This window comes from Rhea americana, unplaced genomic scaffold (genome assembly GCF_003343005.1).
Source record: "Rhea americana isolate MKP2758 unplaced genomic scaffold, rheAme1 scaffold_15, whole genome shotgun sequence".
Taxonomy (NCBI): Eukaryota; Metazoa; Chordata; class Aves; order Rheiformes; family Rheidae; genus Rhea; species Rhea americana.
The window spans coordinates 5,493,956-5,515,563 of NW_028185594.1; the positions used below are offsets into that span (position 1 = coordinate 5,493,956).

At 37.6% G+C, this 21,608-nt stretch overlaps 1 protein-coding gene across 5 annotated transcripts in view; it reads right to left on the reverse strand.

Moving 5' to 3' along the window:
• The window catches only part of LOC146598992 (aldehyde oxidase-like), a 47,047-nt gene extending 25,645 nt beyond the window's left edge, over positions 1–21,402 (reverse strand). For 3 of the 5 annotated variants that reach the window (XM_085299455.1, XM_085299452.1, XM_085299453.1), the window contains exons 1-14: positions 19,559–19,751; positions 18,467–18,524; positions 14,979–15,075; positions 13,106–13,214; positions 12,415–12,541; positions 11,495–11,556; positions 10,701–10,781; positions 9,498–9,578; positions 8,188–8,332; positions 7,924–8,016; positions 6,028–6,179; positions 5,689–5,782; positions 3,082–3,191; positions 2,051–2,235 (exon numbers count right to left, since the gene is read on the reverse strand). In XM_085299455.1, coding sequence (XP_085155581.1) covers positions 2,051–2,235; positions 3,082–3,191; positions 5,689–5,782; positions 6,028–6,179; positions 7,924–8,016; positions 8,188–8,332; positions 9,498–9,578; positions 10,701–10,781; positions 11,495–11,556; positions 12,415–12,541; positions 13,106–13,214; positions 14,979–15,075; positions 18,467–18,524; positions 19,559–19,618 — 1,454 coding nt within the window. In that variant the 5' untranslated portion in view covers positions 19,619–19,751. Of the gene's footprint in view, positions 1–2,050; positions 2,236–3,081; positions 3,192–5,688; positions 5,783–6,027; positions 6,180–7,923; positions 8,017–8,187; positions 8,333–9,497; positions 9,579–10,700; positions 10,782–11,494; positions 11,557–12,414; positions 12,542–13,105; positions 13,215–13,358; positions 13,470–14,978; positions 15,076–18,466; positions 18,525–19,558; positions 19,752–19,792; positions 19,877–21,320 lie in introns of those variants that run through there. The other 2 variants (XM_085299454.1, XM_085299457.1) reach the window with 2 other exon arrangements.
• Between the last annotated feature and the right edge of the window lie 206 nt (positions 21,403–21,608).

Below are 21,608 nucleotides of genomic sequence, written 5' to 3' on the forward strand. Positions count from 1 at the left end.
AGCACCTGAAGCAACAACAGGTAATGAGTACTTCAACTAGTGAAACAGTACAGCGGGACTAAATGTAGAGAAACAGTTTTATACTGCTTGACTTAATTGCAGATTTCATCTCCCAGGCATGGGAAAGATATTGCAAAGTGAGAGCAAATGTCAGGCAAAGCATCTGAGATTATTTGGGGATCTTGTAGACAAAAGGATACTGAAAAGACTGAAAAGCCAGACCAAGGCCTGACTCGTGCTCCTAAGGTTCTTGAGCACACTTGAAATTCTCATTCCTTGTATCTATTAAAGCCAAACTGAAGGACTTGAAAGCAACAGTAGTAAGGGGCCGTCACACCTAAGGAATTCAGCAACATTTCCCAATGCTTGAGTCCAGGTACACTTGACCATGGATACCGTATCCAGCTATCTCGCTGCTCATATCTCACACCTCACTGCCTAACTTATACTAGAGTTGCACCCATGTGCCTTCATGCCTTTTGGAAGGAAAACTCAAGTTACAGGCTGAAAGGATGCCCCAGTGTTTTGTATTAGGTCTGGATGATCAGAGGTCCAAGGACCTCAAATTTAAATGCAATCCAAAARGCAAATGAACTTGCCAAATCAAATACTGAAAAGAAAGGGACTCAAGCCTACAATTTCAGACACTTGATCCAAGGCATCTCCACAAAAAAAGTATGGTTCAAAGATTTTTTTTTAATCATTTACTTTTTGTTATTTTTTAATAAAGTAGATAACTGCACTAAGGAGTATTTACACAGTTCAGGTCATTCACTCAAACCCTTTATGTGCTCTCTCAGTGCCTAGACTCTTCTAGTGCAGCCCTGTGTTTTAGAAATTGTTTAAGAATGAACTCCGTCTTGCCCCTAATTTAGTTAGCAGGTAAGATTTCCTTTGAAATCAAGGATTGTTTATTTTTTGCTACATTTTATAACAGACTAATGTATTTAGTGACTAACCCAAACTCTATTTAACTGAACAGGAATGTTCCACTGGCCACATTGACCTTAAAAGAATTTTATCAGAGCCTCATTTTCATTTGTGATCAAACTTTGAACTGAGCTGTAATACATAGGAAACGTAACTCCAGTGCGTTACCTAGCTCCCAGGATTGTCACAATATAACCAAAAGCATTAATATTGTTAAGGCTCAAGTATTCTGAAAAACATTTTCATGGAAATAGCAACCTAATAATTGAACTGCACCAAGTAATTATACAGTGAGAACCTTACTAGTATAGGATAAATACCAACACAATGTGAAATGCCTGAAAATCTAACTCAGAACATAGTCAGTGATTGTGTAGGAAAAATGGTTGCCATGAATTTACATTTTATCCTTTATTTTCTGGTGCTTAAACTAGGCTCTTATTTTCTCCTAATTTGCCCATTAGGTATGAAAAATAGTCCTAGGCAAAATATGCAAAGCCGTTGGCTTATTCTCTTTCATATCCTTCTCTATCATCTACCTCAGCTGTGATACACAGGAATGTGTGGTAAATTCTGGTTGCCACTACCAGTTGGCTGATAATGTTGAACTGAACTAAACTTGATATCCTCTGTTCATCTCCCCCGGTAGCAGAGGAGATTCAAGGTAGGTAGCTATCACCTTAGACCAAATCAAAACCCTTGAACCCAGTAAGCAAAGGAGGAAAAAGCCATGTCCTCTTACTGGGGAGCCATCGCCAAGTGTTCCTGTTGTTGCCTCCTTTGATAGTAATCAAGCAGCACCCCCTTTGTATGCCTCTTCACAGCCAACAGCGTCAGAGATGACACATCAGCAACATGAGGTGACTCCAGTCAAGTAAGACTGGCACAAGGTGAGATTTTCTGAGGTGTACGCAGAGTTCAAAATGTAACAATCCTGAACTGTCATCATTCAAGGCATCATTCGCTTATGTGAATATGGCATAAATGGGATCAGCTAGGCACGTGAAATCTGTGTTCTTTCATACTTTCATGCTCCGAGAGTATACCCTGTCTCTCAATATTGCAAGACAAAATGCATTTATCCAGAGATTCAAAGAAGACAGAAAAGTCGATACTATACCTTCCAATAAGTGCTTGACAGGTTTGTTTTGCACAGATTGTGGTCGAGATGCTACCTCCATAGAAAATGTTTAGATCTTTTATTTTGTCTGTGCCTTCTTCTAAAAGAACTCTCATACCAGCACTGGTTATTGGGAGAGCATTTTCCCGTCGTGGTGCTTGTCGAAATGCAGAGACATACTCGCCCTGAGCAAGATTAGACAGAAGTGGAAAACCTGCACACATGCAAGTATCTGAAAGCAGAACTTATTATTGCAGAGTATGAAGTAACGGAATAAAAAACAAAGCACACAAATTCCACTTCCTAAAAAGTCAACCATTTACTCTCTTCTATTAACCTTTTAGTGTTTTTTTTTCTTCCCTGATTTTCTAGCAGCCCCAACCTGATCTTCCATCATTCATACAGTTCATATGACCTTGACCTTTTCCTAGTAGATAGTTAGAAGACAGGTATTTTTGCAGAGGAGGAGGATAGTGGGGTTGTATTTAGAATGTGAACAAAGCTTGCAGGCTTCAAAGTATTGCCAAACTTCAGGCCTATAATTCTCTTATCAGATCCCACATCCACTCTTGCAAACACAGTACCACCTTAAGACTATTATTCAGTTAGCAACATTTATGAAAGCATCGTGAACATGTTAATCTTATCTCTTTTCAGCCAAAATCCTCAAGAGATGACAAGGCTTTACCTGACTGATGCCAATCATAACACAGGCGGGCAGCCTGCTCAAGCGAGGACTATGGCAGGCTGTGCAAGACCCCCTTCTGTAATGAGCTGTCAGTAGTTATTGCTCTCATTATTTTGGGGTGATCTTTCATCTGAATATCACTCTTTGCATATTATAAACTACCTGCTAATTGTATTTTTTGTCTTAAACTGGGAGACAGTATAGCATGGGCAGGATCAAGGTTAATTCAGAAAGCGTGCAATGACAGTGTGACTCTAAACATAGAGATTATGCTCCCCCCACCCCACTCCCAGGCTCTTTATTTAATAGTATCTAATACTGCATAAACAAATTAGAAATTTACCTTCCTAGAATGGGGGATATAGACAGAGACCAAGATCTCTTCTGGCATAATAGTATTGTTACCAGCTCCATCTGCAAAAATATCACTCAAGGGAATCTGTCGCTTCCTTCCTAAAAAAAAATAATAAAATAAAATAAAATAAAATAAACTTTTGCACAGTGGTAAGTGTAATTAGCATGTATCAATCACATTTTAATTGGCACAGAATATCTGCAGTCTTCATAGTGAATAATGACTTCAGAGTTTAAATATCATCTCATCAGTGGTATGCTGCAGAAATAAAAGTGTCTTCTATAGTGTCAAAACACCAGAGCCCAGGGAATGATCTCCATTCCATAACTGGCCCTTCTGATGCTGCTGCACTGATCCCTTCCCCTGCACTTGTCAACCTGCTCCAAATCTCTAAAAACGTTGTCATCACCACCTGTGCTGCTAAGGCACAGGGAGAGAGAAAGGTGACTGGGAAAGATTTGTTGGAAAAAAGGAAAGTTGAATTTTTTCTTTGTCTCGAGACTCTGAACAGCTCTTGGAGCCCTGAAGGGAACAAATACTATTGCCATCTCCTCTCTCTTTTGGTAGATTATTCTGAAAGCAACTAAGATTCATCATTTAATAAGATTAAAGATGGGATTTTCAGATGGGAAAAGAACAAAATTGTGAGAGGTATGTAAAACCGTAAGAGTCTTTTGAACACTTAACCTCTGGGTTAACGCTATATGGGGTTTGCCAATATCACTATATCAGTTAAGCCAGCAGGCTTCCAAGTAGAAATGCAGCATTTACTGTAATTCATATAACTGTTTCTGACAATTAAATAAGCTCTGATGGTTAAAGCAGTTTTGTTTGTGTGACTGCAACTGCACTAGCAGCATAACTGTATTTGTTAGAATTGTAATCCTGCAAAAACAGCAGCACAAACTTCACACWGTACCGATGGAATGCCACAACAATTCACCTCGTAGAATTTAATTGTGTGTGTCTTTCAGATGAAGTCAAAGTATATCTTTTACTCATCTTCTGTGCTCTTTGTACTTTGCACATGCTGAATAATGGATCCAAATTTTTTTTTTTTTTTTTTTAAATCTTATTACTAGACAGTATCTTGTGATGGTCCTGATCTAGTCTCAAGTCTTCCTATAAACAATCTTCTATAGCATTTTAAAGTAGTTCAGATACTTAAATATTCCTTTCACATTCAAGAGATTTGATACTTCAAGAGCGGCTGCTTTAAAGCAAGGATTTTTTTCATGTTATGTGGAATGATGACATTGTAACTTATTAATCCTAGAATATCGTTTAGCATTGAAATTGCATTCCTAAAATACTGCTGTGACTGCAAAACTTTACTAAAGGAATTTTTTTTGATGAAGTGTGAATCTCAAAAGTAACACTCATAAAAAGAATAGCATTGCTGTTTCTGGGTTTTTGCCTTTATAATTCCATACACTTGATTTACATGTAAAAAAAGTTATCGTCCAATCCCACCTGCAAGCTTGGCAGTATCTGGGAGGATACATGTTCCCTTACACTATGACCTAAGATAAATACTAAGAACTAATAGTGTTTCTGAAACCTCCTTTTCTTAAGTCACTAATGACTACTTGGTAAAGAAATACGTTAAAGATATGTGAAGAGRCTTAAAATCCACTCCCAGCTGTAAGGTTTTCCGAAGTTAACAGAAAGATGTTATCAGCAAGTGATGCTATTCATCACTCAAGTATGCACGTATGTCATTGGAGTCACTGAGAAGACACAAAAAGTTTAATTGTCACTTGTCAGAATGACATTCTGACAGATATTCYGCCTTTCAATGTCAGACTATGTAGGAAGAAAAAAAAAATCACAGAAACCATACAGCATAATTATTTGTGCACCTGGTCCAAGAAACTCTTACTCAGACACAAACCTGCAAAGAATGCATATTTCAAGGTGCTGAGCAGTGTATTATAGAGCCTGAAATAGTAACGTGTTCTGTCTGGTTCAAGGACAAAAAAAGCATTAGCCACCTGGTAAGGAAAGTATGCAGTTGCAGGTCAGCAGACCCTGTTTACAACTGTAAGCACAGCCCTTGTTTACCAAAGTTTTCACCAGCCTTTTGGACAGTAAGGAATTGAGGAACAGGGAATGGAGCTAGTAGAGGGGAGTATAAAAACAATGAAAGGAAACTAAGGAAATGGGGAGGGCATTGAAAAAAAGAGCTGGACTAGTGGCTCTTGCACTGGAAACATCTGGGAGGAAGGAGAAGCAGGAGATCTTGTCACGGCCAGAAAGTAATTTTAAAACAAGGGCAAAGCATCAACTACAGAAGAATACTGGGGAAGAGGGTGGCATATAGCTTCTCCAGCTATGAGGTTTTATGAGTGCTTTTAGTAATTCACTGCCTATAGAAGCAGACGTGATTTGGCTGGTCTGAATGCTTATCCTTGACATGAGACTTTTTGACATGTTCTTAGTTTGCACATTTCCTCCCTTACAGATGTGATCTTGTACACAGGTGGGAAGAGAGTTCCATAACAAACACTCACAGCTGTAGATTCATCCCTTCCCCTCATACAATATAATACTGCACTTCTGGCACAAGTAGAGAGACCAGATTTCTCCTCTTACCTCTTGACATCAAATTGAGCATACAATTGCCAGCTGCCAAAATGGGATTCAAGTCTGAAGTTGATTTTCTACTTACAATGTTTCCACCTAATGACTTGTGAAAAAAAAAAAAGGAAAAGAAATTTGTCAATTTTCTCCATCATGTTCACATTTTCATGTTAAGTGGCAATATACCACAACGATTATATGTAAGATTACATATTTCAAAAGCTCAAAAAAAAAAAGTATCGACAAAAAACTCACAGCTAAAAACAGAATGCAAGTTTTACATGATCAGAAAAAAATTCATGTAGTTTTGTTCATTCATGCAAATATCCTTGCAAGTAACACACAACATACAGCAACATTTCTTATCTGTTCTCCACCCAGAGTTCTTAACTGCTGCAAGACAGCAYGGAATATCTTTGTCTTCTCCTCCGGGAACTCTGAGATTGCATTTTTCAAGATGTCTTTCACTAGAGTGAGGCTGCAGGCAGCTCCTAGAGTTAATCCTGTAGCCAAAATATTATAAAAGTGTAATGTTAGCGTTGTTTTACAGGCTAGGTTTTAAATCATGTTCAGATTATAGAGCTAAAACTATTCATGTGCAGCATGGACAGCTACAAAGTGAAGGACCTTTGCATTCTAAAGGGACAGTGATCTTTTAATTCAGGAGATTGAGCGTGAAGTTTCATTAAATGTCTAAATTCAGTTAATGGCTCACTTCAGTAAAAGGAGCCCCTTTCCTGCCTGCAGCTGCTCATTTCCGCTGCTTCTCTTGCATCAGCTTTGACTGAATCACTTTTGGGTGAAAACTCACCTAAATACTTAATCAGTTTCAAAATGTTTTCAACATTTTGGTACTTCCTATTTTTAATCATTATTTTCATCATAATCTGATCTTGCTTTGCATCACRTACACTTTAGCTATTTTCATAAAGAACAGGCAGGTACTAGCTGCAACAGAATATATAGTCCTAATACTAAATATGGTATTTTTTCTTCCACTAAAAAGACAATCTATAGCTGTATGCATTTATCTGAGCAATTATAAATTGTTATATTTGCTCAGATTATACTTTTTAATATTTATGTTATAAAATGGCAAATGGTGCATTTGTATTCAGAATTATTAACAGGATTTCAATTATGAATTATGTAAATGTTGAATGGACACCAGGATTCAGTCAAAATACAAATAAAAGTATATCATTTAAAAATAAAAAGCTAATTTACAGCTTTTAAGCTAYAAAATTGCTATATATTTAAATATATCATTTATATTGCTATATATAATTTAAAAATAGCTTTCTATTAATTAAGTAAATTTATATTAAATTTTGCATGTTGAAGTTCATGAAGGTATGTTTTGTATTTAAATATGCTTAAACAGAGGCAATTTTTTCTCTGGATGGCAAACTAAATGGTTTAGCTCTCATTTTAGAGCTTGTAAATCTCAACCTCTCATAACTGCATTTTACTGATAGATTAAAAGTAGTAGTAAACTGTGTCCCTGCTTCTCTCAACTCCYGACCATTCTTCAGCTAAGAAAAAACTAGTCATTGAGCTGACCTAGCTGWCTGAATTGAAATGCGAAAGATATTCTAAATGGAATGGCAAAATTTTACCACTTAAAAAAAAAAACAGCTTCAGGCAGGAAGAAAATTTCATTTAGGTCTTGATTTCTTTGAAACTTTGGCAGTAAGCATGCACAGCTTCATTTATATTTAACCAATTTAAATAATTCTCTATATTGACCTTAGATATATAAATTGAGGCCAAAAGTATGAATCTACAATACTTAATACTGTCACTGCTGAGAACTAGGTTAGTTAATTTATATTAGCTACCCCAGATTAACCACAGCCTTTTCCCCCTAGTGTAAACAAGTCTGCAATGTTGCTAACTACGGGTCTGAATATGTTATGTAATACAGCATGGTACAGAGATCTAAAAGCAAATGCTGTATGACTTAGCACCAGAAGCAGTATTGTCAGAATAATTATCCTTGAAGTATTACGGCTAACGGGACCCAAAAGAGTATTCCTGACCAGTACTGTACTGCTCCATGCAGACAAATCTCTGTATCATGCAGACAGTGACCACCTTGATCCAGGAATGAACCAAGTATGCTTAGGCATGACTAGAGAGCCAAAGACACTGTACAACAATTCACACCTTCAGTGCTACAGAACGGATCAACATTCCTTATTGCAGAGGAATCTCACATGTCTGAACACAGTCAAGTCTACTAACCGTCATCCGYGCATTTCACCAAGTTCAGATCTAGAACCCTTGCTGGAGCAATAACAATTGGATGAAGTACTCCTCTGAATTTAATCTCAGGTCCTATAAGATAGAAAAACACTTATAACAAAACAAAAAAAAATCACAACTTTTGCACAATGCCAATTTTAACAGTAGAGCCTAATCTTAGGGATGGAAAAGCACAAATAAATGTAGCCCTACTCCTCCGCACACTGAAGCTAGGGCAATAGGAGCCATTCTGATTGTACATACCCAGACTGGTGTTCCCAACCACAAGAGGTGCTTTGGGGTGGGTAGCTTTCAGATCCAGTAATTCATCTAAGCTTACAGGAGAAATCCATGTCATTCTCTCCCCGCGGAAAACCAGAGTTCTTTTTGGTTGACTTTCAGCCACYCTCTGATGGGAAAATACAGCAGATTAAAATATTTAAACATACAGAGAGGTGGCAGCATCTAATAGACCTTACATTCAATTGGAGATCAAAAGAAGCCTTAAAGGATAGTAGTTCTACTTAATCCTTCAAAACAGGACAGAAGTGGTACTGCTGTGCTGGTCTTTCACACAACGATTTTTTCTTTTTTTTTTCTTTTTTTTTCTTTTTTTTTTTTTTTTTTTTTTTTATTTTTAACTTTATGGATGAAACGTCTTCAGTTCATTCCAATTGACTAGTAAACACAATCAAAAATAAACATCCCCAAAACAAAAAGTGTAGAATAGATCCTATACCTGCTGAAACGAATGAAAAAAAAATTAAAAAAAAATACCTAGGCAGGGCTTTATACAGTTAGTTTGCTTGGAGGTCACCAGTCACACTGGGTGCAGCATCCCTTCATACATTAAGCACTGTGCCCAGCTGTTCTGTTCACTGACCGCCTGGAAATAGCTTGTGAACTAGTGGTGGTACAAACACCAGCCAGGAACTCCTGACCTAAAGTTTTCAACTTTTCTCCATAAGCAGCCTGCTAGTTATAGAGAAGTTTTGTTTTGAGATCTATACCTTTACAATAATGCAATGCAAGCAGATTTTAGTCTTTCTGGAGCAAATACTGTTGTCTATAATTAAGGATGCCTGACACTTTTCATTCATGCACCCTTATTTCAGCCATTTATATCTTTGCTGCACTTTAATCACTGAGGCTAAGTGCACCCCAGTCTGGTCAGAGGCTGACATTCGGGGAGAAAAGTTCAGCAAATCTACTAAGCCACACAATGGGGAATATAAATCATTTTACCAATGCTATAAAATGTCTCCCATTCAGTTTTCTGAGAAGCATTTGCATCTCAGGTGCTGCATTGAAAACTCATTTTACGTTACTTCTCTGTCTTCTCATCTCGTGCTCAACTTTGTGACTCCTTTTTTTTCCCAATACCATTATCTTTTATAAGTGATTATTCAAACAACTCAGTGAAAAAAAAAAATGAGTATCATTTTGGATTGATATAAAGATGTTGCAACATTTCTTCTTATGAATAAGCAGGACTTCAGAATGAATCCTGAACTAGGGACCACTGTTAAGGAAAAGGTAAAGCTGAAGAATAGTCTAAAAGCAATATAAATTACCATTAGTTCTGGAGGAAATATAAGCTCTTGGGTGGGATCTAGAGGCTGAAATTCTTCTGTTGAAAAGAGTCCACTGCAAATCTTAAAAAAAAAAAAAATAGAAAACAAGTAAAGAAGAGTATTTTTTTTCCCTGCATCCTTAATTCTATACAAAAAAAAAAAATTTTGTAAGGGTCCAACTGAAGTCAAAAGAAAGCTAATAATCTGATTAGCCTTTGGATTTGGTGCTAAAATATCATGCATCACTTGGAGCTGCTAAGGTGAGGGAAGCAGTTATCACAGTTTCTCAAAGCTTACTGCTGATAGAAATGAGAGTGTAGAGGCAGAGGCAAGTAACCAAAAAACTAACTATAAACTYCCTACAGTCATATTATGAAGAAGTAGCTCATTTCCTTCCAACCTACCTGTACTCAAAAGGCAGAGAAATAGATCAAATATCATTGAAATAAAACTGAGAATAAAGTCAAAAATTCACATGGATAAGATATAAAAATAAGTTCACGACTGATTTTAGGAGTATTTCATTCTTCAGACTCAAGTCAACAGTGAGCCTCCTATGAAATCATCATTGATTACATTCAGACCATCACTGATCACTGATTTTAGATAGCTCCACATATGCCCCGATTTTTCAATAATGCAGTGATCACAGTATGAGAACATTACTATTCCTGAACTTGAAGAATTGCTTGAGTCTCAAGTATGCAGATCCAAACTACCTTCCAGCTGAACATGAGGGGGAATTTCTTCACTGTGAAAGTGACAGAGCACTGGAACAGGTTGCCCAGAGAGGTTTGGAATCTCCTTCTCTGGAGATATTCAAGGCCCGCCTGGATASAACCCTGTCTAACATGCTCTACGTGACCCTGCTTGAGCGGGGGGGTTGGACTAGATGATCTCCAGAGGTCCCTTCCAACCTTACTGATTCTATGATTCTACCAACTATCTGCTACATGATCTCCTCCTCATACAAGTATATAAAAACAATCTTTGGATTTTAGAAATATCTTCAAGTTCCTTGATAAAAAAGTAATACAATGTCTGATTAAAAAAGTAGCAATATGAAAAAAGGTGAAATAGGTGAAGGATAAAAATGACAACATATACTGCATTTATTTTAATTACAAGAAATAAGCAATGCAATATTTTCTGTTGTGCAAGTTTTATATTTAAATAGGAGAATGAAAATACTTAAAATCCCACCTTCTCTCCCTTGCCAAATAAATCATCATCTTGATCCAAGCAACACTTTCCATTTGCTTTACTTTGACAGCAAATTGATTCCTAAAACAGTAATATTCCATTAGCAAAATACTTCCCAGAATGGCAGTAAGTTAAAGTCCACCTAAGCCAGTAAGAATTTATCTTTACATTTCAATAAAGTTCTGGATGAACCTCAATAATAAGCTAAGTTGGAAGGATTTGTATGTTAAAGGAGAGATATTCAAAAAATATCTTAAGATCTTATCATATTAAAGTCCTTAATACAAAATAATACATACAAAGGGTACAACATGAAAAACAGTTGTCTTTGTGAGAGCACACACAGGACAGTCTGAATTATTTGTTTTACCCACAGTTCACTCTCCCATTTCTTCCACTGTAGGTCTGATACAYAGTATTACATGACAAAGAACATAAATCAAAATTCTGCTCTTATTTATGCCAGTACTGACCCACAAATAAAGTACATTAAGTTATTCCCAGTTATTCTTCGTAATCCAGGTTAGACACTAATTTAATTTGCATCAGTCAGTTTTTACTATGAGTTAGGCCTCTGAACACCTTTATTTGGGTTACAGGGACAGAAAATCTGCATCTCTTAGCAGAAGGAAGACATGACCTTAGTATAAAATATGATGGTYTGTAGATATATAGATACTGTATTTTACAGTAAGTCATGCTCTTCATGCACCTGCCTCCATAATAAAAACATTAGTTCATAAATATATGATGAATACTAACAGGCATGATCCAGTATCATCATTACTCCTTACCTCACAAAAGGTTTTACAGGCATCTAGGATTGGTCTATACCCAGTACAGCGGCATAGGTTCCCTGAAAAAAGGAAGCAAGTAAGAAAAAGATTTGTTCTAAAGCATACAAGTTTTAAATGCCATGCCCTTAAAGAAGGCTTCTATTTTTGAAGTGTTAGCTCTCTGAAAGTCAATAAACATAAGTGTCACAAGACTTAACATCTAGCAACTTCTGAGGAAAAAAAATATTGTTTTAAGGGGAGTATAAAATACTTGAGAGCTACATTAGAGGGAATTAGACTACAGCTCAGTATATGGGAGATACAGGATTGTAGAAAATTCCTCACCCACTCAAAACATTTTTCTCCCTCCGACTTATTTTTAACAGCACGGGAGGATAGCATTAACCTCCATCTAGCTCATTCACAGGAAATGCCTTTGGCTCCACTATGATTCTAGAGCTCAACAGATGACAGAATGTTATTTTTCCTGCAATAAATGTTCACATTTACCCTTAGTGAAGAGGGTCTGCATGATGCTYTCCCTTATTTGACTGTTTTATTCCTATCAAAAAGGGCTCTCCTGTAAGGCTTATGACATTCACTACTCCAGATGTGATGTGATCTCAGAGGTATTTAGATGCAGCTACTTCTCCAGTATGCTTTAATTTTTCTCACATTTGACTCAAAACACTTCAAAAGATGTATATGGGGATGTATTGAACATGTGTCTCTGAAACAGTCCACAATTCCATGCTTCATTTTCCAGGGGTGACAGGGAATACAAGGTTTGTATCCAGTACCAAAACTAGCTCCGTGGGGAAACATAATTTAAATGCATGCATGCATGTTTTCACAAAGACTGGCATTCACATACACTGAGTATCAGAAGAAGAAATGGTTTAAGGATGTACTTAAAAATTAAAAGTGGCAATATTTACCAGCCAGGGCTGCAGTTATCTGCTCCGAAGTGGGTTTTGGGTGATTTCTTAGCAAAGTGTATATGGACATCACCATTCCAGGGGTGCAGAAACCACACTGGGAGCCATGGCACTTGGCAAGCCTTTCCTGAAATTAAGCRCCACAAATAGCCCTCATTCCAGCATACATCACAGTCCTAATGAACCCACTCAGAAATGGGAAAAGTAATAATAAGTCCTATTTTCATAGCAATGTAGACCTTTTAAGTAAGCCAGTCTCAGATAAGAGTAAGTATTTTAGGTCTAACACTCCAGCATATCTTATTAGGGAAGCAAATTGCTCTCCAGTGGACTTTTATTTTATTTATTTATTTTATATATATATATATATATATATAATATATATATATATTATTTTTTTTTACATCAGTTAAGGGCCACTGTCCAGATAAATCATTTACCCAAATGGAGCTCAGGCCTGATACACTCCCATTCTTATGTACCAATTATTTGATCAGGTTGTCAAAACTAAAGCAAGATCCATTATGAGCCATSGATCATCCATCCTGATCAACCATATCTTTGTCTTTTGTTATTCAGGGATAACAATCAGCATATGAAATCTCTGTGCCCGTAAAGCATTGCCAATTAATCCAGTYCAAATGGAGAAAGAAATTAGTAATGCTGTTACACAATGATACTGTGTTCTCACCTGAACTGGATGAATCCTGGTTTTTGTACTTCCAATACCTTCCACTGTGGTAACTGCTGTACCATACAAGGAGCAAATGGGAAGCAGACAGGCATTTGCCGAATAATGTCTTTGGAATATAAAGGAGAATCAGGGAGCTTAAAGATAGTGGAATACTATTCTGTGGTAAATCAAGGCAAAGTTTTCAGTTACAAAGCAATTATTATAAACATTTGGAATAAGACCACCATAAACTTCAGGAAGGATTACATACTAGCAGTGTGACTTGTCCCTAGTAAAAGAACTGCATCTATGAGGAAATAATATTGACAGTTCTGGAGAGTTTGTTTCTTCCTTAATACTTCAGTCTCTTCCAATTGCCCTCTAACCTCTTTCACCCATGAGCAAGTGTGGTTTGGAGGAGGACAAAGGAGAGGAGAGGGTTGGTTTAGTCCTTTGCAAGAAGTAAAGGAGAATTACTGCTGACAATTTGGAATCCTGATCCAAAGGAAATTCTCATGTTAAAAAAAAAAGAAAAAACATACATATATGTGTGTGTGTGTGTGTGTGTGTGTGTATGTATATACACATACATATATACATATACATATATATATATACACACACACACACACACATATACATATATACACACACACACACACACACAAAAATAGGGACAAAATGATAAAATATCAAAATGAAGTTTTGAAAAGCTTTTCATCATTAAAATGTTTTGTTTTCCAGTGGTGGATATGTTCCTTTTCAACAGTGTCATGTTGATTCTTTTCAACTTTTATAATATCTCTAAATATCTTCATTTGTATTGCCTTCCATGTAATACAATTGTCAAAAGAACATAAGAACATTTGACTTTTTCCTTAAAATATACTCAACTGACAATGACACATTCTCATTGAACATTTTGGAGAACAAGTATTTTTGATGGAAAATCAAAAGTGAAAAAATAAGAAATTGTTCACAGAGCCATGCATGATACTAGCCAACATGGACCTCAAGAGATGGGGGGCTGTTGAAATCCTGCTATATGAACAGTAACTGACATACTGCAGTTAAAAAGCATCAGCTCTTGATAAAATGTTGCTGTCTTGTGAAAACTCACAGCAAGAAGCTGAAGATCTGCAGCACAGCAGAGAGACTGAAAGACACTTGTGAAGAGTGGAGATTAACAGCAGAACCAAGTCTCTGAGCTGACAGAAACAAATTTCCTGGAAACCAGAGTGGATGATACAGATTTGCTGTGACCCAGAAGGCCACTGAGATGGCTGAAACCAAGCCTGCAAGATCAGAGTAAGGGGGAGACAATTGTTTATTACTCATTTTGCCTCTATTTTGTCTTATATAACCATTCTTCGGAGTTTCCTCAATTCAAAATAAATGATTCTAGTTTTCTAGATTYCTAGTTTTTGCTCTAGCCTAATGAAACTCACTTTTTGAATTTCAAAGTCTTTCTGGGTTCTTTTGAGAGTGTTCAGTATTAAATTCAAAGATCTAGGTTGATTCAGCTCAAACCTCTGGCTGTCTCATGTTCCTGTCAGCCACATGAGAAAACTGCAGGTATAAGCTAAATTCCACTGGGCAATATGAAGGATGTTAAATGAATATCTTGTGAAGAGAAAGGCCGTCACAGGAGCTGTTAGCAGAAACAAGCAAATTACACATTTAAGCAAGAAATTTCAGCAAATTCATTATATGGCTGAATGAACAGAACTTTGTACAGTGTTCTCTTTTGGTTTAAAGTGACCCTACCTTTGCATTCTTTTACTATTAAGTACAGATTTTACAACTTTGTTTTTACAGTTCTGTATCTGGGAATGGTATCTACAGTCGTAAAATTCTGTGTAGTGTTTTCCAAATTTTCTGTTAAGGATACCTTATCTTCTTGGAAGCTGGTTCGTAAGTTGATATCATCACCGTGCAGGCACCACAGCCGCCCCCTCCACAGCCATACTTAGTTCCTGTAAGATGGACTGAAAGTGCTGCCATTAGGGAAAAAAATATATGTATACACACACACACACACACGTATATAGGTTTCAGTTTTGGCCTTTATTCTGTTTAACCTGGAGGACCACCTTTTTCCTGAACTTTTGGAATATATAACTGGTTAGGTACAATAACATAGATTGCCTACAGAATGCCCTTCTACGTCAAATAAAAATTTTTCAGTGAAAATAAGATCAAAGCTAAGGAATAATGAGACTAAAATCCTGTTCCCATCACGGAAACAGAAAACTTAATTCTGACTTACTTTGAGGAAGAGGAGTAAGTTGAGACAGAAACAGGAAGTAAAAAATAATTTTCAGATTGAAAATATGAAAGGTAGAAATGCATGATAGTTACAAAATAGTAACATATTTGAAGTTCCAGTGTGACACTAAAGAAAATATTCCAGCTTTTCCTTTACATGCCATTGGAAAATTAAGGCTCATCAATGGTCAGGACACTAACCCTCTCAGCTGAAAGATTACACTTCTAGGAACACAGTGCTCACTTCCATGAAACTGCAACACTGGCCAGTCTGAAGCTGTGATTCTTCAAACACCTGATTTAATCATAGAATGGTTGAGGTTGGAAGGGACCTCTGGATATCATCTAGTCCAAYCTCCCTACTCAAGCAGGGTCATCCAGAGCACATTGCACAGGATCACATCCAGGTAGGTTTTGGGTATCTCCAGAGAAGGAGACTCCACAACCTCTCTGGGCAACTTGTTCCAGTGCTCTGTCACTCTCACAGGAAAGAAGTTCTTCCTCCTATTCAGGCGGAACTTCCTGTGTTTCAATTTGTGCCCGTTGCCTTTTGTCCTGTTGCTTGGCACCACTGAAAAGAGTCTGGCCCCATCCTCTTGACACCCTCCCTTGAGATATTTTTTTAGACATTGATAAGATCCCCTCTCAGACTTCTTTCCTCCAGGTGAAACAGGCCCAGTTCTTGCAGCCTTTCCTCATAAAAGAGATGCTCCAGTCCTCTAATCATCTTCATAGCCCTACGCTGGACTCTTTCCAGTAGTTCCCTGTCTCTCTTGTACTGGGGAGCCCACAACTGGTTAATGGTTTACAGCCCTCAAAAGGAAGATGCCTCACTCCCCATTTCTTCAGACCTTCCTCTTCCCAACATAACCTGCCCCAAAGCCCAAAACCTCCTGCACCAACTCTTACTCTCACCAGTACCTTTCATGAGCTGACTTAAGTCACTACTCAAGCTGAAAGCTATCCACTGTTTTCCCTAGGCTAGTTTACTTACTAAGCTAGTTTAACTAGGTTGGTTTTCTGATGGTCTGAGTGGAGTTAGTACACAGAAAGGTCAGAGCAACTCCAAGACTGGCACAAGGTAAAGCAAAGAGAGTTCTCTGCCATAAGCAAGGAATAATGGAGGGACAAGAAGGCCTTTCTCTTTCCACATATCATCAAAAGAAAAACATCACTTTTGGGGTTAACTTTCTTCACTTTCAGAAAGCTGTTGAGATGGAGTGTGTTGCCTTTAGCTCTTACTTCTACTACTTTTTCTGATTACAGAGCACTTTCACAGACACCCTATCAGATAAAACAAATACATTTTAAGAAGCAGTTTCATTCCTTCTTGCTTTTCTATTTATTTATTATTCCACACCTGCCCTTCCAGTTATTAATAGTAGTCTAATGCACCAATTCATATGGCTTTTAGCCTCCCCAAAAGATGCTTAGATAGGTATTATAGTCCACCTTGCAGTTTAAAACACAGTACTGCAAGATGTTCAAGCTTCTCAGGGTCATTCAGGCAATCATTTCACCCTATGAAGAGTTTGGCAACATCAGCATAAGATATGCCTGTCTTGTCTGTTTTCTGCCACTCATTTTTTGTGTCTTTACCCAAGTCAGCTCTCCCCTTAGCTCCGTTAGCTTAACTATTTTGGAGGCTTACTAAGAAAAGGATCAGTTTCTCAGTCTGGCTAACACAGTGGTCTCAGAAAAGAGTTGTGTATGCACATCTGATGGCACACCATCATAGAGACACGAGCAGCAGAGGGCAGGAACACTTTAAGCTGACATTTAAACTGTATGGTGAAATCACTAACTAGCTTCTGAAAGACCAGCTAATGTTACATTAACTTTATAACCAGGGTACAATGATATGGAAAGATTAAATGATATTTCAAGGTGTCAGAGCAAATCAGTACAGAATTAGATGATCTTATTCACCAGTACAATTTAACCAATAAATTGCATCTCTTGTGATGGAGCTGGTATTGATTTTTTTTTTTTTTTTTTTTTTGGTAATTTGAGTTTGTAGTTGTTCAGACTGCTAAAGAATAATTTTGTAAGCACCAGAACTTCAGCAACTTACTTTCCTTCAAACCGTGCTTATGATTAACCAGTAACTAAGATACGCTGACTTAAGCTTTTCTTTTTTAGAGATATGTATAAATACTCTCTCCTATATGAATTCTCTAGTATCTAGTAACAGCAATGGTATATGACTTAGCCGCTGGGGGTACTTTTCATGGGTCAATCTAGAAAGCTGCCAAAAAGGCGAGATTCTGCTTTTCCCCACATTTTTTCCCTGCTCCTGGCTGTGAGTTCCTACACGAACCATATTTAGAGTATTATGCAAGTAGCTTCATGAATACTGGGAATAAGCTTGTGGCACAGCAGATGCTGTAAGACTGCTAAGAATATTGAAAGCAGATGACACAAAGAAGKCAAAGAGAAGAAGAGAAGTGGCGTAAAATTTGGATCAACGCAGAAAACAACTGACCCATAGATTGAAACCAAGCCAGGAGGAAAGAAACCTGTCTGCAAAGACACAATGGCAGGGGGACTGCTGTAGCTCTTACAATTTCTGTTTTGTCTTACCTAATTAATTTTTAATTTTCATCTGATTTAAAAACCTACTTTTTCCATATTTATTTACTATTAAAAGCTGGGTTTTTTGAGTTTGTAAGCCTGTTTGGAGTGCTCATCACAAGAAAAAGGGAAATTACCTCAAAATTCCAGCAGACTCAGGGTCTCATGACAAGGTCTCTCTCCTTTCCTATGAGAGACTTTCACAAAACTTGGAGACTCCTACTCTGTCAGATTTTGTTCATACTGGTCAAAACATTCTTAAGTTTCTTTTGTAGAGGAGGAACAGACAGATACACATGCACATAACCAGTGCCTGATTATGTAACTCTTGTTTGTTTAGGAAACTAGGCTAAAAATACATCAGCTCACTGAAGAGCTTTCACTTAAAGGACACATCATCTAATACAGTTCTATCTTCTTAAGGAAGTCACAACCTCTTTAGCTTGGTAAGTTGCTTTTTAATTATCATTTAAGATAATTTTGCTTGACTAAAGCTTTCGTATAAGTGACTTAAAAGATCAAACAGGAAAAGGATACGTCTCTTCCGCAGATAAGACAACAGCATTTGTTCAGGATCAGCATTTTTCTCTATTATCTGCAGTAAGAAAGGAAACTGAAGCTTTAACTAAGAAAGCAAGACTTTTCACTTGGCTCACACACTACATTACCACAAACTCAGAAGAAAACCCTCCTCCTCCCCTGGTTCCCTCTCAGAGAACTACTCTAATTGGTCGCCTCCTAGAAATTCCTTTCCCAACAGATACGCTTGCAGGAAGAAAGTGCCAGGACAGCTTGCAACTACCAAAACCAACTCCTGCTCAGTGAAAGGTCATATTGTAGGAATTTATCTTGAACCACACTAGCAATAAAAACGTAACAAGACTTTACCACAACAGAGCTCACAGAGCATAAAGAATTAATGATTTGCAGATTTTAGAGACACTTTCACCTACTGGGATGAACACCAGAGGAAGCYTGGAGGGGTCACTTTTCTAGATATAAACATTCACTTGCCTTAGTAGGCTATAGCAACACAGAGCAAAAGAAATGCCTACATTCTTGTTTGATTAGAGGATTTGTTATTTTGTTGTTCAGAATCAGGTAATCTTTTCATTAGCACTGAATTAATAAACAGTTTAATTCTGCTCTTGCAGTATCATCTTTATGTTGGTCTGTAGCCCAGAGCTCAGCACCCAAGCCTTACTTTCAGATGTGCGTCTGAAAACTGTTTCTCAAAGATGAGAAAACCAGACATCCGCAAATGAGAAACTAACTTCTTCACCAGCAAAATGTGATACCCAGGGGAAAGCACGTTCTAAATTTTCACTTTGGCATGCTTTTTCCTCAAGCCCAGAAAAGCCAGCTAAAAAGGAATGTTGTAAGCACATCCACCCTCCTTTGCTGTTTCTGCCTTCCAAACCTTACTTACTGTGGACAGGCAAGAATTAGCGAACTAAAGTAACACTACTGGACTGCATCTGCTTCTTATCCAGAAAAATGCAGAAAGGGAAAGAACGCCCATGTGAGGATTTGAAATATACTCCTATGTCTGAGGAAACCATAGGCTATCCGTGCCCCCACGATCCTTGGGGCTCCTCTTTCTCCACACGCCTTCCTGGCAGCACTTACCTTTCTCCCGTTCACATAGAAAACCAGCTCCTCAGCCCCCGGTGCCCCCTGAAGAGACATTGGGAGCTGCAGCCGGCTCCGGAACCCACACGGACAGGGAACGCCGGGCAACTGAGCCGCTGGCGCTGCGCGGCCGCGGGCGTTCAGCCCCGGCGGCTGGGGAGCGCGGGCGCCGCGGCCTGCCCTCGTTAACCCTTCCGCTGCAGCACGCGTTGCGGCTGCGCGGGCGCTTACCGCCAGGTGACAGCYTCAGGGGCAGAACGGCAGGGCGGGGAGCCGACTCCGGCGCACAGCATTCAGGAGAGGAGGTCCTGAGGACTGCCCAATGAGTAAATGCGACATTTGGTTTTAATGAACTTCTGCAATGATTTCAGGAAAATTTCAAATGTAGATTCAGGAATACTTTATCCTCGTTAATTCAAACAGGTTAGTGTTATTTATATAAAAAAAGTTCTTAACTGGAAGAGATGAACAATACTATAAGACATCAGATTTCAACTGGATGAACTCGTTTCATTAACACTGCCTCAGGAAGGACCTAGATTTTGAACTTAGGGAGTCCACTTGAAAAGTATACCCATTAGGCAGTAGCAAGAGTATGCTCTTCTGAACCTTTGGGAGGGTGGCTGAAACTGCAGTCAAATTAGTTTTATCTGAACTGTTCAGGATCCTTCAGCATTGCAACATATATGCGTGCTGGTCTGAGTTGTAGATTGATCTTTATTAAACAGAATCTCTTCAACAGGGTAAAATTTCTCAAGAAAAATCAGCTACTTCATGTAGGGCACATGCATTCCTACAAAGCAAAGTTGCAGCTGAGTGTTTTGGGGTTTTCTACCTAAATACTCCATTTAAATACCAAGAAAGCTAATTGACCTATGTCAAAGTAGGAATGAATAATGTCAGCTGTGTTCCCAAAATTAGCTTTGAGAAACATCAGCAACATGAACTGTTGTCATTTTCTAACAATAAATTCTCCCATGGAAATTTTGAATTCTGAGAAAATCCTACAAAGTACTGATTATAAACCAAATGTAAATTTTGCAAAATTTGCACTCACAAAATAATTTTCAGTAATGCCAAGGTATATGCATTTGTTAAGGCTACTGCTGAAAATGAAGGTTTATAGAATCATATCATAAAAAATTTCTTCTCCCTGTTTCATTGTATTGAATTAATTTTCCTACAAATTTTAAAATAAACAAAATGCTTATTAGTGGTAAGCTAAAATATTAAATGTAAAAAAATAGATTGAATAAAGCTAAGAAAAACAACTTCAGAGTTATTAAAAAAAATGTCCAATGTGCTTTATCTTCAGCAAAAAGTGTCTAAATCTCAGTGCCTGAAACAGATTCATTTTGTCCAGAGCTGTTTTGCCACCAATTACTCTGGCAACAATGTATCAACTGATCTGCTAAAATCACATTTAGTTACAATTCAACAGGTAAATTAGCTTTTTTATGCAGTGCCTAAAGTGAGCTACAGTTTTACAGAACAAATAAAAGAACTGAATCTTAGGTAATAACAAAGTAAATTTTCTCTCTGTTTGGATATAACATCTGCTTTAGCAACAAGAGCAGCAAGGCTGAAAAAAATGAGGAAATGAGTAGTTGCAACAGTCATATGATTCCCGAGTTAGTTAAAATAACCTGCATACATCTTTTTTTTTCTGTTTGTCTTTTGTTACTCTTGAAKAATATCTATACTAAAAGGAATGAGGCATAAAGACCTAGACCTTATAGGTTTATTGAAAATTACATACCTGTATGTGGAATACTGTAGTAGTCTCGCTGATAGCACTCAAGGCGTCGTATAACAGCAGACTTTCACTGAAAAATAAAGACCATCTCCAAAAAGATGATTCTAAAATTCTAAAAGCTTTGGGAAAATACAGCATGAGCTTCTGCTTCTAGCTTCCAAACCAGGGGCAACAGAGAGAAACAATAATTAAAAAAAAAAAAAAAGAAAAAAAAGTGCTTTGCTTCCACAGTGCGAGTAAAGGGAACACGAGTTGTAACAACTATTTCCATTGAATTTCTAATAATAGAGC